Source organism: Nothobranchius furzeri, chromosome 1 (assembly GCF_043380555.1).
Source record: "Nothobranchius furzeri strain GRZ-AD chromosome 1, NfurGRZ-RIMD1, whole genome shotgun sequence".
In the NCBI taxonomy this organism is placed as follows: Eukaryota; Metazoa; Chordata; class Actinopteri; order Cyprinodontiformes; family Nothobranchiidae; genus Nothobranchius; species Nothobranchius furzeri.
In genome coordinates this window covers 50,128,853-50,141,143 of record NC_091741.1, presented here as the reverse complement: position 1 = coordinate 50,141,143, position 12,291 = coordinate 50,128,853, and the positions used below count along the sequence as shown (strand labels likewise).

Sequence of the window (12,291 nt, the reverse complement as noted above, 5' to 3'; positions counted from 1 at the left end):
TACTTGAATGCCTGACAACACGTAACCCGCCCAGAGTAACCTTTGACCCACCTCGTGTGGACTGACCAATGAGGAGAGGGTCTTAACTTGAGGCCCTCTCTTCATTGGTCAGTCTGCATGAGACTGACTCTCAACTGACGTTCAGAGTCATAGGCAGCGAAGCGTCTCTGTGCAGCGCAAAAGCCCGGGTGGACAGTTTGTTTAATGTAGGGTGATCATATTTCCATTTCCAAACAAGAGGACAGGGGATCTGTGCCTATGACGTCACACTATGGCAACACCACACAAACCATGTTGGGACCCATTTTTTGTAAGAACTAAATTAATATCAGATTCTGCCAATTAAAGGGCTCTAAAACAATTCATATGTAAATATTTTGCATATTTAATGCAAAATCTCATTTTTATGCTTTAGTGCTGCAACAAGGTTTTATTAATAATAAATTATTATACCTTTTGTTTTACTACAGCATCGGTAAGCTTCCTGTGCACAGATTATTAAGGATGCTTGTTTCAGCTGTGAGATTAGACGATAGGATCAATGATAAAATAAGTTGTCACACACTCCATGGAAACTTTCAGATAATCCACAAATAGTGGCTTTCAAATGGTTTTGTTACTTTTTGCAAGTTTAGAAAAGAAGCAGATGAGACAGCATGTCTGATAATTTAGTTTTTCATCTGATAATATTAGAACATGTCAGTAATGTGTGAGGGGCTTTTACAAACACTGTATAACTAATACTCCTGGAGAGGGTATGAATTACACAGAGGCTTCTGGGGAGCCCAGTTATTGGGGGGGGGGGGGGGGGGCATTTTGCCTTGGCCCCCAAAATGTCTTGAAACGGCCCTGGGTGTGTGACTGAGTTTTGAAGGTGATCTGAATTGTATCAGATGTATAACTATGACATGTGTATAACTTATTGTTTTTTACTGGTAAAAACGTGTAGTGGAGATAAATCTACCTACATTTTACTTTGTTTTCTTGTTTTTATTTAACTATTTTCCTGTCCTGTCTGTCTCTCATCTTCCTGCATCTCCTCATAATTCTCCAGAAAATCTGTTGCCTGGATTCTTACTTTTTCACCTCATCAGTTACTTTTGAGCAGATCAAAGAGATCTCCTGACTGCAAAGCGGAGAGCGCGTTTTCGATGCTGCGTGAGGTGAAATCACCGCAGCACAGGTGATGAGCTCCGCAGCAGAGCGCTTCAGGCACAAATAAGACAGAAAATAGAGAACATGTGCAGACAAGAACGATCGTGTGCTAATTATAGTTTTTTGGTTGCGCCACTTTGAGAATGGACCGTGCGCTGGAAGCAGCTGCCTGGATCGCTGTGCAACAATGCAGAACCGGTTCGCAGCAGCGCAAGTCTGCAGGCTCTCCCTCGCGCTGATCTGCCGGTACCGGCTCTCCCTCGTGCTGATCTGCGGCTCTCCCTCGCGCTGATCTGACTTGCTCTGGTCTGCGCGCAACGGCGGGCGGGAAGGGGGGGGGCGCTTTTGGAAGAGTTGTGCGACACAACGAATCGATGACGCAATTCGTTGCCAACGCTTTTAGTAATCGATTTTCATCGAATTCATCGATTCGTTGTTGCAGCCCTAGTTAGATGTTTATTGAGATGATTGTTAGTTTTGTTTACAAAAGATTCTGTTTAAGTATCTCAGGGTCTTGTTCACAAGTGAGGGAAAGACCGATAAGCAGATCTATGGGCGAATTGGTGCGGTGATGCAGAACTGGAAGGCGAAGCTCTCAATTTACCAGTCAATCTACGTTCCTACCCTCACCTATGGTCACGAGCTTTGGGTAGTAAGAGATCGCGGATACAAGCGGCTGAAATAAGGTTTCTCTGCAGGGTGTCTGGGCTCTCTCTTAGAGATAGGGTGAGAAGCTCGGGGCTCGGAGTAGGTCTCCTGCTCCACCACATCGAGAAAAGCCAGTTGAGAAGGCTCAGGCATCTGATTAGGATTCCTCCTGGACGCCTACCTGGTGAGGGTTTTTGGACACATCCAACTAGGAGACCTATGGGAAATACCCAGGACACGCTGGAGGGACTATGTCTGTTTAAATGTTGAATATGGAACAATTCAATAAAAAGCTATATTTTTAAAAATAATTCCTCCACACGGTGTTTAGATGTGTGCAGAATGAAGGTACAGTGTTTAAATTGAAAGCAATATTTTAATAAAAAAAGTAGTCATATTTCTTTTGAAGGGTACGAGACTGGGTTGTATGATGTGTTAATAGGACGTAAAGCGGGTTGCCCAGTAAGGTTGTAGGTTTGATGTCAGTCGACGAGGCAGTCCGACAAACACCATCAAAGAAGACGCAAACACATATTTTTCTAAATAAAGGACTTAAGTACCTCTTTCTGCTCTTGACTCAAGTAAAAGCCCAAGTCTAAATAGTCTAAAGTTGATGCCAAAGCCGTTTCAAACAAACCGTCGCCACCTTAGTTGTTCCGCTCTGTCGCATCATCCGGCCACCAAACCGATAAGAGTATTGTGATTGGCAAGGCACAAGACTGATCTGGCCCATGGCCCTGCTGAGGCTACAGTGGAGAGTGGCTAGACGGGACACGCAGAGTTGAATAAATTTGCTTCGACTGTCTAGAATTCCAAGCTACTGTTCCCCTGCAGGCCAGTTATAATGCATAATTGGAGATGGTCTTCCAGTCCTGTGAACTTTGTTTGCTTTAAATTGTTAAGTGTTAAAATTAAATGGTAAATGGCCTGTATTTGTATAGCGCCATCTAGAGTCCTGGAACCCCCCAAGATGCTTCACAACACAATCTGTCATTCACCCATTCACACACACTTTCACACGCTGGGGATGAGCTACGATGTAGCCACAGCTGCCCTGGGGCACATGGGCAGAGGCGAGGCTGCTGAGCACTGGCGCCACCGGTCCCTCCGACCACCATCTGCAGGCAACGTGGGTTAAGTGTCCTGCCCAAGGACACAACGACAGCAACAGACTGAGCGAGGCTCGAACCTGCAACCTTCCAATTACAGGGCGAGCACTTAACTCCTGTGCCACCGTCGCCTCTATTAAAGTTAAGGATAGGGTTTTATTCAGTCCATCTGAGGAATGGAGCCAAACGTGTTTGGATGGAGAGTTTGGGTGCAGCGTGAGAAAAGGTGTTTTATAGCGGACCTTCGGAACAACCAGTAGCCAGTGATCGGCCGGTCGAAGGAAACGTGTGGGTAAATATGGAGTCAGCAGCTCTTCAGATAAGATGGAGACGGGCCATTCAAGGCCTTCTAAACAAAAAGCGACTTTGAATTAATTCTAAATTTAACGGGACCTAGTGTAAATTAGCAAGATTGGGTGTGATGTGCATGCGTCTTGGAATTGGTGAAGAACCTAGCTCAGCATTTTAAACTTTCTGTAGTCTTAGTCTGTTACCTGCTCAGAAACCATTCCACCATCAGGAAATGGGATATCTGGTCAGATCCATGCTTTATAAGTTTGTCACTCAGAGTTACATAGGACTCACCTTTCACATTCTTAACTGAGTAGGATGTTCTAGAGTTTTCTATGAATGAACTAAAGCAACACTGCTGATTTATACCTGAGCTCCAGCAGCCTGTTTGCTTAAATAACCGTCGGAGAATCAAACATTTGACGGCTGGTTACCTTTTTAAGTACCTGGAAGGGTTTCCAAGCTGATGGGGCTCAGGGAATATTTACTTGTGTTTGTGAGCTCTGATGTGAGAAAAAAGCCTCGTCTCAAGCTCCTGTGAGAGCAGAAAATTGTTCAGTTAACCTTAAAACTGATTTTTCCCCCATCAGACGCATTCTTTAACCCAGCGGCGAGCCGTTCCCGGCCGATCCAAGCATTTTGACGTCCTCCTGGCGGAGCACAAGGGGCTGACCAAGAAAAGGGAGGCCTTGAAGAAGGAGAAAGAAAAGGACGGAGCACAGAGAGGGAAGGAGACCAGAAACCAGAATATCACAACCTCAGAGACGACGTGCCCCAGCAAGTCCCACTGCCCGAGTGAACGACCACTCTCATCGCTGAAGCTACGACTTGCTAACTCGTACATACCAAGGTAGGGCCATGTTGATGGCAGTCTGAGCTGTTCGTTAGTCTCATGTTTTACATTATTTTAACTGTAATTTAATTAATACTTTAATGTTAAGATCTGTTGTGTTTAAATCATTTGATCTGTTCCAAAATACGTTTTTAAAATACAAAATAAAGCACAACTCTTCCTAATAGAAGCACACTGGCCTCTGTAATAGCAAAAGGACCTGAAGCCTGATAGAAACACGTTGTCCTTCCATGTTGTTCCACCAGGGGGTGTTGTTAAACCCTTCTGAGTGTGTTATGACTAATTTCCTGTGTTTGATCAGAATGTGATTTTCTGTTTTCTGTGCATTAGCTGTAGCAAACATTTGGAATAACACTAAAGGAAATTATTATTGAAACTTTTTTTCTTTCATTTATTTCACATAATTTCACTTCATCCCTCTAATCCAACTCTCATCCCCTCTAATATGACCACTCCAGGGTTCCAAGTGGATCCTCCTCCACTTCCAGTTCCAGTCCTCTGCCTCCACCAGCACCTGCCGCCCCAGCACCTCACCCAGAGCCGTCTCCTCACAGCTGGGTGTCAGCAGTGGGAGACGGCAGTCGGCTTTCCAGCGACGAGGGAGAAGCAGAGACCCCAGACGACACAGACGGACCTGCTTTGCACTACTCAAGCCATCACCCACGGCCTTCAGAGGTAAAACATATTTTAAACTTCAGATATTTCACGCGTCCTAAAATAAGAGCAACATTTCTTTGGTCCTTGTGGCATTTAGGTGTTTTGAGATTTCTTGGCTTACAAATTTCAAAGTACAAAAAACATGCTTAATTTAGGGCTGGAAAATATGGACCAAAGATTATTTCAATATTTTTAGCTGCATTTCAATATACGAGATATTTTTCTTCCCATTAAGTTAAAGTTCCACTGGTGAAATCTTTTTCTCTACATTTGACCCATCCCCTGGGGGAGCGGTGAGCTGCAGACACGGGCGCGCTCGGCAACCATTTGATGGTTTAACTCTCCAATCGAAGGGAGGCACTGGGTCCCATTTTTAAAGTCTGTCAAATGACCCGAGTGAACAATTAATTGCATATGCAATTAAATTGTGAGGTGACAAAAGGAGATTTTCTAATCGCAAAGGCTGTAATTTGACTGGCAGGGATTGGCTAACACAATGCTAATATACATGGGATGTTAATGCTAATATCACCAATTACATGATTACAAATTACAAATTAGGAACGTGCCAAATTATTACATTTGGAGTCTAATAAAAAGTAAAAACTGCCATCAATCAAATAAGCACAGACGGATATTTTAGTAAAGCCAGAAAACTGCAAGAGACTCTTAACGCCACTGAGTTTTGGCTAGCAGCTATGGATGTAACTGAACTACGGAAGCTCTGCGTGGACAAGACGTCAGAAACTCCAAACACAAAAGACTTCAATAAATGGGACACACTTCTTTCCTGCAAATCAATTTTCACAGTTGATGCCAACATCTATGCTAATTCAAGGGATGCGCTCCTGGCTGCAAAGCATTGCTCCTTCAAATACAACATTTTGTCTTTACTTGTAAGTGTTTATGTAGACAAACAAAATTGTTGATGTAAAATGTAGATACATATGTAAATACATAAACTTGTTTATATTCAGTTCAAGTTACATAGATTTTTGTTTTGCTTCCGTTAATTGAAAAATATGAGAAAAGCACCTTGAGAAAACAATCGTGAAATAAATCGCAATTGCAATATTGAAGAAAAAAATCTCAATTATTATTTTCCAGAATTGTTCAGCCCTAGATCCGACTGTAAATGTGAACCCACGATCTCCCAGTCTCAGAGGGGACACTCACACCACTAGGCCACTGAGCTGGTGATGTGCAAGTGCAAAAAAATCAGTTAAGAGTCCAAATGTCACATGTCACACGGGCACTTTTATTTTTATAATCTATGTTAAACTAGTTATATTCCATATCTGGCAAAGAACAAAGGGACTTGTCATATATTTTATGATTGTATAGTCAATTTTTCTGGCCTATGAAAAGATAAATAATGACAGAAATACAGCCACTACACAAAGGATTACACTCGCGTGGGTCATGCAGCTCTGAGTTAGTAATGTTATAAAGGAAAGCACGGCAGGAATCTCTGAAGTGTTTTGGCCGCTGCAGGCCCCCATACCTGTTACCTCTTCATGCGCACAGAGGGAGGCACAAGAAAGACAAAAGCCATCGGTCATGACGAAAAGACTCACTGAAGCAACAACATCTCAAAAAAAAAAAAGTAAAACTGCAAAGCTGAGTGCGGAGTTTAGGTCGGAACACTAGCCTAGAGGTTTGTATGAATTCACCTGTAAGTTCTGGCAGCACCCGATCGACCGGGCGTGTAAGAATACTAGAGGTGCCTGAAAAAACATATTCACGTATGAATCGTGGTTCTTATTCATAAAGATTCTACATCCACCCTGTCTGAAAGCCTTTATGTGAACTGCTGTATTTTTGAGCGTCCCTGAATGCATCGTTGCTACAGCCAGCGCTAGCTGCAGCTGCTCTGCTCCATGTTCCTACGCTGCAATCTGCTGAAATACGTCAGAGAGTTACCTTCATTTTTATCCTGCATGTGTTTTATGAGCCAAGAAGTTAGTTCCGTTATATTTATAATGTTTAAACGCTCGCTTGTGTGTTGCCTCATGCAGACTCCACCGTGCATAATCAACGCTTGATGAAGTAGTTCCTGGTTGTCTTCCTGTGTAATGATAAATGTTACTGGTTTATATGAATACGTGCTACTGGATGTTATAAAACTTGTTTATTTTAATGTTTTTAATGAACATGCTGATAATAAAGATTTATAAAAATCAAGCCTACGAGTGGACTAGTCTGCATCACTTTGGGTCAGGATGTTCCTTTTTATGTAGTATTATGCAGATGTAAGAAGGCAGTCCTTTTCCACCACCCTTTCTCACTTTTCTCATTTCTTCCTTCCCCTCTCCCCATCGTGTCTCCCTCCAGTTTTGCGTTTTCAGCAGCCGGCTCATGGGACGGGGATACTATGTGTTTGACCGGCGATGGGACAGGATGAGGCTGGCGCTCCAGAACATGGTGGAGAAACACCTCAACGCACAGATGTGGAGGCACGTGACTTTGGTCTAAGATGTTCTTACACAAAATACGGCTGCAACAATGAATCGTCGTTGATTTGTTGTGTTGTGCAACTTTTATTTAACAGTCAATGCGCACAGCTCTTCTGTATGCAGCAGCAGAGCAGATCAGAACAAGAGACATATGTCGCATGTGCGATGCAAAAAGTCTGTGTGCGATAGACTAATTTCAGACGTAGCGCTTGTGCGACATCTTTTCAAGTTACTTTTTTTCCACAGAACTTTGCTGAACAAAGGTAATTTTCTTGTTATTGTGTAAGGAAGATGCTTTTTACTGGCGCTCACTGTGCTAATCTAGGTGCTGTGGAGGAAAACGGAGAAACCAGCAAAGACACAGAGGCAGAAACAGTCCAAAGTTTGGGATCAAAAGTGCAACTACAGGCAGATTAGCTAATGCTAGCAGGTAGCAGGCTCCCGATCAAGTGGGGTTCCAAAACTAAGAATATCTAAACTCTACAAGCGGAAGAAAAGTCCCCACCAGCCTGTTTATTTATCCTCTTTAAGCTGTCTGCAGAACTGCTGCAGTCAGGTTGCTGCTTCGAGTCTGCTCTGCTCAGCACCGCTGAGGGTATACGGCAAGCCACTGTAGCATACAATTCACAAATGCATCTATCAGTGAACATAATTTAAACTGGATTATGGTTAACCCGTACATAATAGATATGTCACCATTACATTGTTAGCAGTATAAAGTAAATGTTAGCATTTCCAGTAGCTTACTACTGAACATGTTAATTAGATACATAAAATTTTACTGATCATAGTTTAATTATGGATATTTTCAGGTGATGGCATGTTGTTTTACATGCTATTGAACTGTTTACTAATCATGTTTTGTTGCTAAGGTAAAAGGAGAGAAAAAATGTTTCCCAGTTTTTAAATTTTCACTGATTCATTGATGATCCAAATGATGGTTTGTTGCAGCCCAAACACAAAATGAATGAATTTGTAAACTAGACTTAGGGGAGTCAGACCAGAAAACATCCACAGTAACCTGAGATTTTCGATGAAATTTGCTTTGACAGATCTTGTCCTGTGCGTTGCAGGAAGGTGCCTCTGGCTGCTGAGAGCCTCCCCTCTCCATCCCTGTCAGGTACCTCCTCACAGCAGGCTCCTTCTCCCATCGCCACAAGTTCTCCCACCTTCAGCTCCCCCTCCAACACCCACACCGCCACTTTTTCTCAGTCTGCTTCTGCAGCTGGAGTGTTTAACGTCAGAGAGTCCCCTCAGCACCGCGCCCCGTCTCTCTCGTCGGGGAAAGCCCGTAACGCCTCACATAAAGCCGGTCGCCTGTCCAAAGACTTGGAGGGCCCCATCATAGGGCTGAATAGGAGGAAAAACTCCTCCCACTCCTCCACCTCCTCCTCGCCTTCTTCCTTGTTTCAGACTGTGGATGATCACAAGAGGAACGGTAGCAGCTTCCATCCACCCTTACAAGGCTTGGGGGTGGCGGCTGCCTCCCCAGCCAGGAAAAAGGGACCTGGTCACGGGGACAGTGGACTTTTGAGCTTCTCTGAAGACTGGCTGTCCAGAGTGGATGGGTCTCAAACCCACAACTCACAGAACTGGTAAAACATTTCTTGGCAAGATCTTAAAAAAAAGTGTTGATGTGTGAAATAGAAAATAAGACTTTTTTTCCCCTGTGCTTCTTTTTAGTCGTGAGCTTGGCACAAGCAGCATCCCTAACACGTCTAGAGAACCCACGTCTGCCCCACATCAGCACGTGGCACCCCCCACAGGACCCTTAGCTTATGGGGGAGGAGCCGAGGGGAGGAAGAGGAGGAGTCCCAGCTCTTATAAAGGGAAGGCCAGTAAGCTGAGCAGGCCAGGCGGGTTGGAGAGCCTCTTTGGGAAAGGGGACGACAGCAGAGGGAGCCAGGCTTCTGAGCCCGAGTCCCCGAGACAGGTGGGTGTGAGAAAGACTTGTTCAGGTGCCAAATATTAGCACGCCGTTAGCTTATTTCCAATATCGTTCTCTTCAGGCCAAGTTGCACCACTGACAGGAAGCAGTTCCACAGACAGAATGTTGGGCAGCTGTGCAGACCTCCACCGTTTGTGACCTTTGACCTCACCACTCTTCCAGCGATGGCACCGACCAGACTGCTCAATCTCGCTGGCGTTGCCCACCCCCACCCCGTTTATCCAACGACACTTGAGGTGACCCAGTCGGACGTTGGGACTCTGAAGTGTTTTTACCCACGGTCAGCTGTCCCTCGATAGAAAGCTGCTCTGTCTCGCTGTGGTCTCCTTTGTAGGACACGTTTTTTATATTCTCTGAAAAGGGAACTTGCCCCAAGTGTACCGGGCATCGTTGATAACACCGCCACTGTAGATTTGTTAGTTTCTAATCTTTTGGCAAAGAAAAGACACACAGATGGATAAAGGACTACTGTGGGACTTAAGCTATGCCACTTCAAACCCCCCCCCCCCCCCCCCATTTATCCTTTTCATTTTGGTCAAAAAGAGGAGCGATAACGGCAAGTTTGGCTGGGTTTTATCCAGTCCCCTCCCCCTTTTAGCCTCTTTCTCTCTCTAACAAACCGCTTTGTTTGTTTATCGTCTCCCTTTCGGTCCCAGCATGCCTGTGTTCAAAGTGCACTTACTGTCCTCGGTTCTCCTCGCTTCCTCCTTGGCCGACCACAACGGTTCCACACGCAAAAGACACGAACGATCGCACAAGGGAAGGAGAAAGTGTTACCAATGATGCCACGTCTGTATTTCAACATAGAATGAAGTTTGACTTTATTTGGATCGTTTTTCTGGACTAGCATCCAAAATGGAGTTATTACTATGGTGTGGATTGGTTTTTTTTCCCTTGTTTGTATAATTTATCATTCTTAAACATGTTTATCTAAGTAAGCTTTGAGTTTTGAACTACAGAGACTTTTTCAGGAAAGAAAAGAGATTTTTTATGGCATTTTGAAGAAATGTTGCAAGTATTATTGTTCCTATTTGTACATATCTGTTGTTATTTTTGTATTTATTAATGATTCTCCCCTTTTACTAAATAGGAAGTCAAAGTGGGACTTTTATCCCACCTACGTTGGACTGTGCTTAACAATAATGATCAGATCGGCCTGGTTTCTCAAAACAAATAAATATATATAGATTAGTAGCAGCATATTGGTGATTACCAGCCAAGAAAAGCTGCTTGTGAACTTTGTGAACTGTTGCTGTTGATGAGCTTTTTTTTTTTTACTTACCAGCTACCGACAATAAGCCCTAGTTTAACGATCATTTACCATTTCTGTTCATTATGTAATCCTGTCTGCGAACAGACATTTGATCAACCTAAACAGCTCAAGTTTTTAGATTATGTTGGAACTTTTTGTCGTATAAATTAAATTTGGTCCCATATTTACTTAAGTTTCAGTTGGATTTCCGTAGAGATCGACTCTTGTGTCAGGAGCTGATCACGCTCACCTCCCGCCTTTCCCAGCCTGCTGCAGAGATAATGGACCAGTGTGTAATGGGTTCTTAATATCCAAAGTAGTAGATTTACTACGTAATGTTTTGTGAAACCAGGCCTAATTGTATTTTCGTATAAAAGGGCCCAACTCTTGTTTTCTCGCTGTTCTACTTGTTTCTACTTTTTTTTTCTAAAGTTGGAACCTAAAGTTTCACAGTTTTTATGTCTATTTCAACTTCCAAGGCCGATGGGTCTCGTCTCGGTGTGATCATGTAGGTTGTGGTGATCTGTCAAGTCAAAAGTGGGTCAAAACGATTTCACCTACTTAACCCCCAGGTACCGTTTCACCCCCTGCTCGGTGGAACTGCAGCATGGTCGTTCCTCTAGAGGCTTCGAGTTGGAAACTGTTGAGTTAATATACAGTACTTGAGTTTTAAAGGGAATTTCAATGGCTGCTGTTCATTGGTTTACTATACTGGGTCACACGTTGAGCTAAAGGTCAAAAGTGAAGCTCCTCAGTTGGTGTTCTGTGCCCCGCCCACCTCGTGTTCAGTCACTGATAAATGGAAGAGTAACTGATAGCATGTTGCCTCTGTGGTGCTCTGACCCGGTACAACAGCTTCAGCGACAACTAACTCTGTGTTCAGACACTAAAGATAAAGTTGTAACAGATCAGAGGATACACTAAATAGTTTGGGCCACTGCCTCACATGTCTTATAGTTGATATATTTTATAAGTTAGTTTCTTGCAGCTGAATTTAATATAAAATTGAATTTTAAGATAAAATTTGTTACTTTTTTGAACAACTCCCTTTCGTTTTCTTGTCTTTGCACTTTGTCTTGTTGTTAAATAAACTTTGGTTACTTCATAGGATTAAATAAATCTATATTTAAGTATATTTCTGCTCATCCTGCCCCTAAACCAGCATGTTTAGTTTTCTGACACACACACAAAGGAATGACATAATGTTGAATATGTGAACAGATGCATTGTATGAATTTGCTGGTTTATTCCCCTTAAAAACAAAGTTATACATGCTGTAAAAATGGTCTTATTAGTTTTTATTAAAAGGTTGAAAGTGAGGTGGTGTTATTTTTAAATCCAAAATGCAGCTTTTTACATTGGAGGAAATCCCCGCCATGGATGAATGTTTGTTTGTTTTTTAGTTACTGGAAGTATTGATGAAACATTTTCTGTTCAAGCAGCTCATATTTATTTATGAAAAATATTTTTGTATCATGAAGGACAAAATCTCAGTCGTGTCCTGCAAGAAAACTTTATTTATATATATTTTGTAATCTTAAATAGTTCTGTTAAAAATTGGCAGGATGGTTCTGGAATGAACATTTTAAGTTAAAATACAAAACAGTCCTCAAGGGTTAATTTTTCTGTGATGGATTTCTTTGTTTCAGGCAAGATTGATTTTTTTTTTTGTTGTTTACATATTTAGCTGTTTATTTACATCTACTGGTGATAAAATGCTGTTTAGACTCTGCCTCTGATGGATAAAATCTTGCACCCCCATTGAGGCCGATGCAGGCAGTTCTTTCATTTTCTTGTCAAAGTCTCCGTTTTTCTGAACGATGGCATAAAGAATCACATGTTTTTTAACCACATCCTCCTCCTCAACAGCTAAAAAGCGTCACTTCTGAAGTTTGAAACAGGATCTCAGACTGTGATTCAGA

The 12,291-nt window shown here is 42.8% G+C and overlaps 1 protein-coding gene across 3 annotated transcripts in view; it reads left to right on the top strand.

The window, feature by feature from the left end:
• atxn7l1 (ataxin 7-like 1) overlaps nt 1–11,688 on the top strand; it is a 49,954-nt gene extending 38,266 nt beyond the window's left edge. For all 3 annotated transcript variants that reach the window (XM_070549011.1, XM_070549012.1, XM_070549014.1), the window contains exons 7-12: nt 3,794–4,053; nt 4,515–4,731; nt 7,048–7,169; nt 8,243–8,764; nt 8,853–9,102; nt 9,179–11,688. In XM_070549011.1, coding sequence (XP_070405112.1) covers nt 3,794–4,053; nt 4,515–4,731; nt 7,048–7,169; nt 8,243–8,764; nt 8,853–9,102; nt 9,179–9,196 — 1,389 coding nt within the window. In that variant the 3' untranslated portion in view covers nt 9,197–11,688. The remainder of the gene's footprint in view (nt 1–3,793; nt 4,054–4,514; nt 4,732–7,047; nt 7,170–8,242; nt 8,765–8,852; nt 9,103–9,178) is intronic.
• The last annotated feature ends 603 nt before the right edge of the window (nt 11,689–12,291 follow it).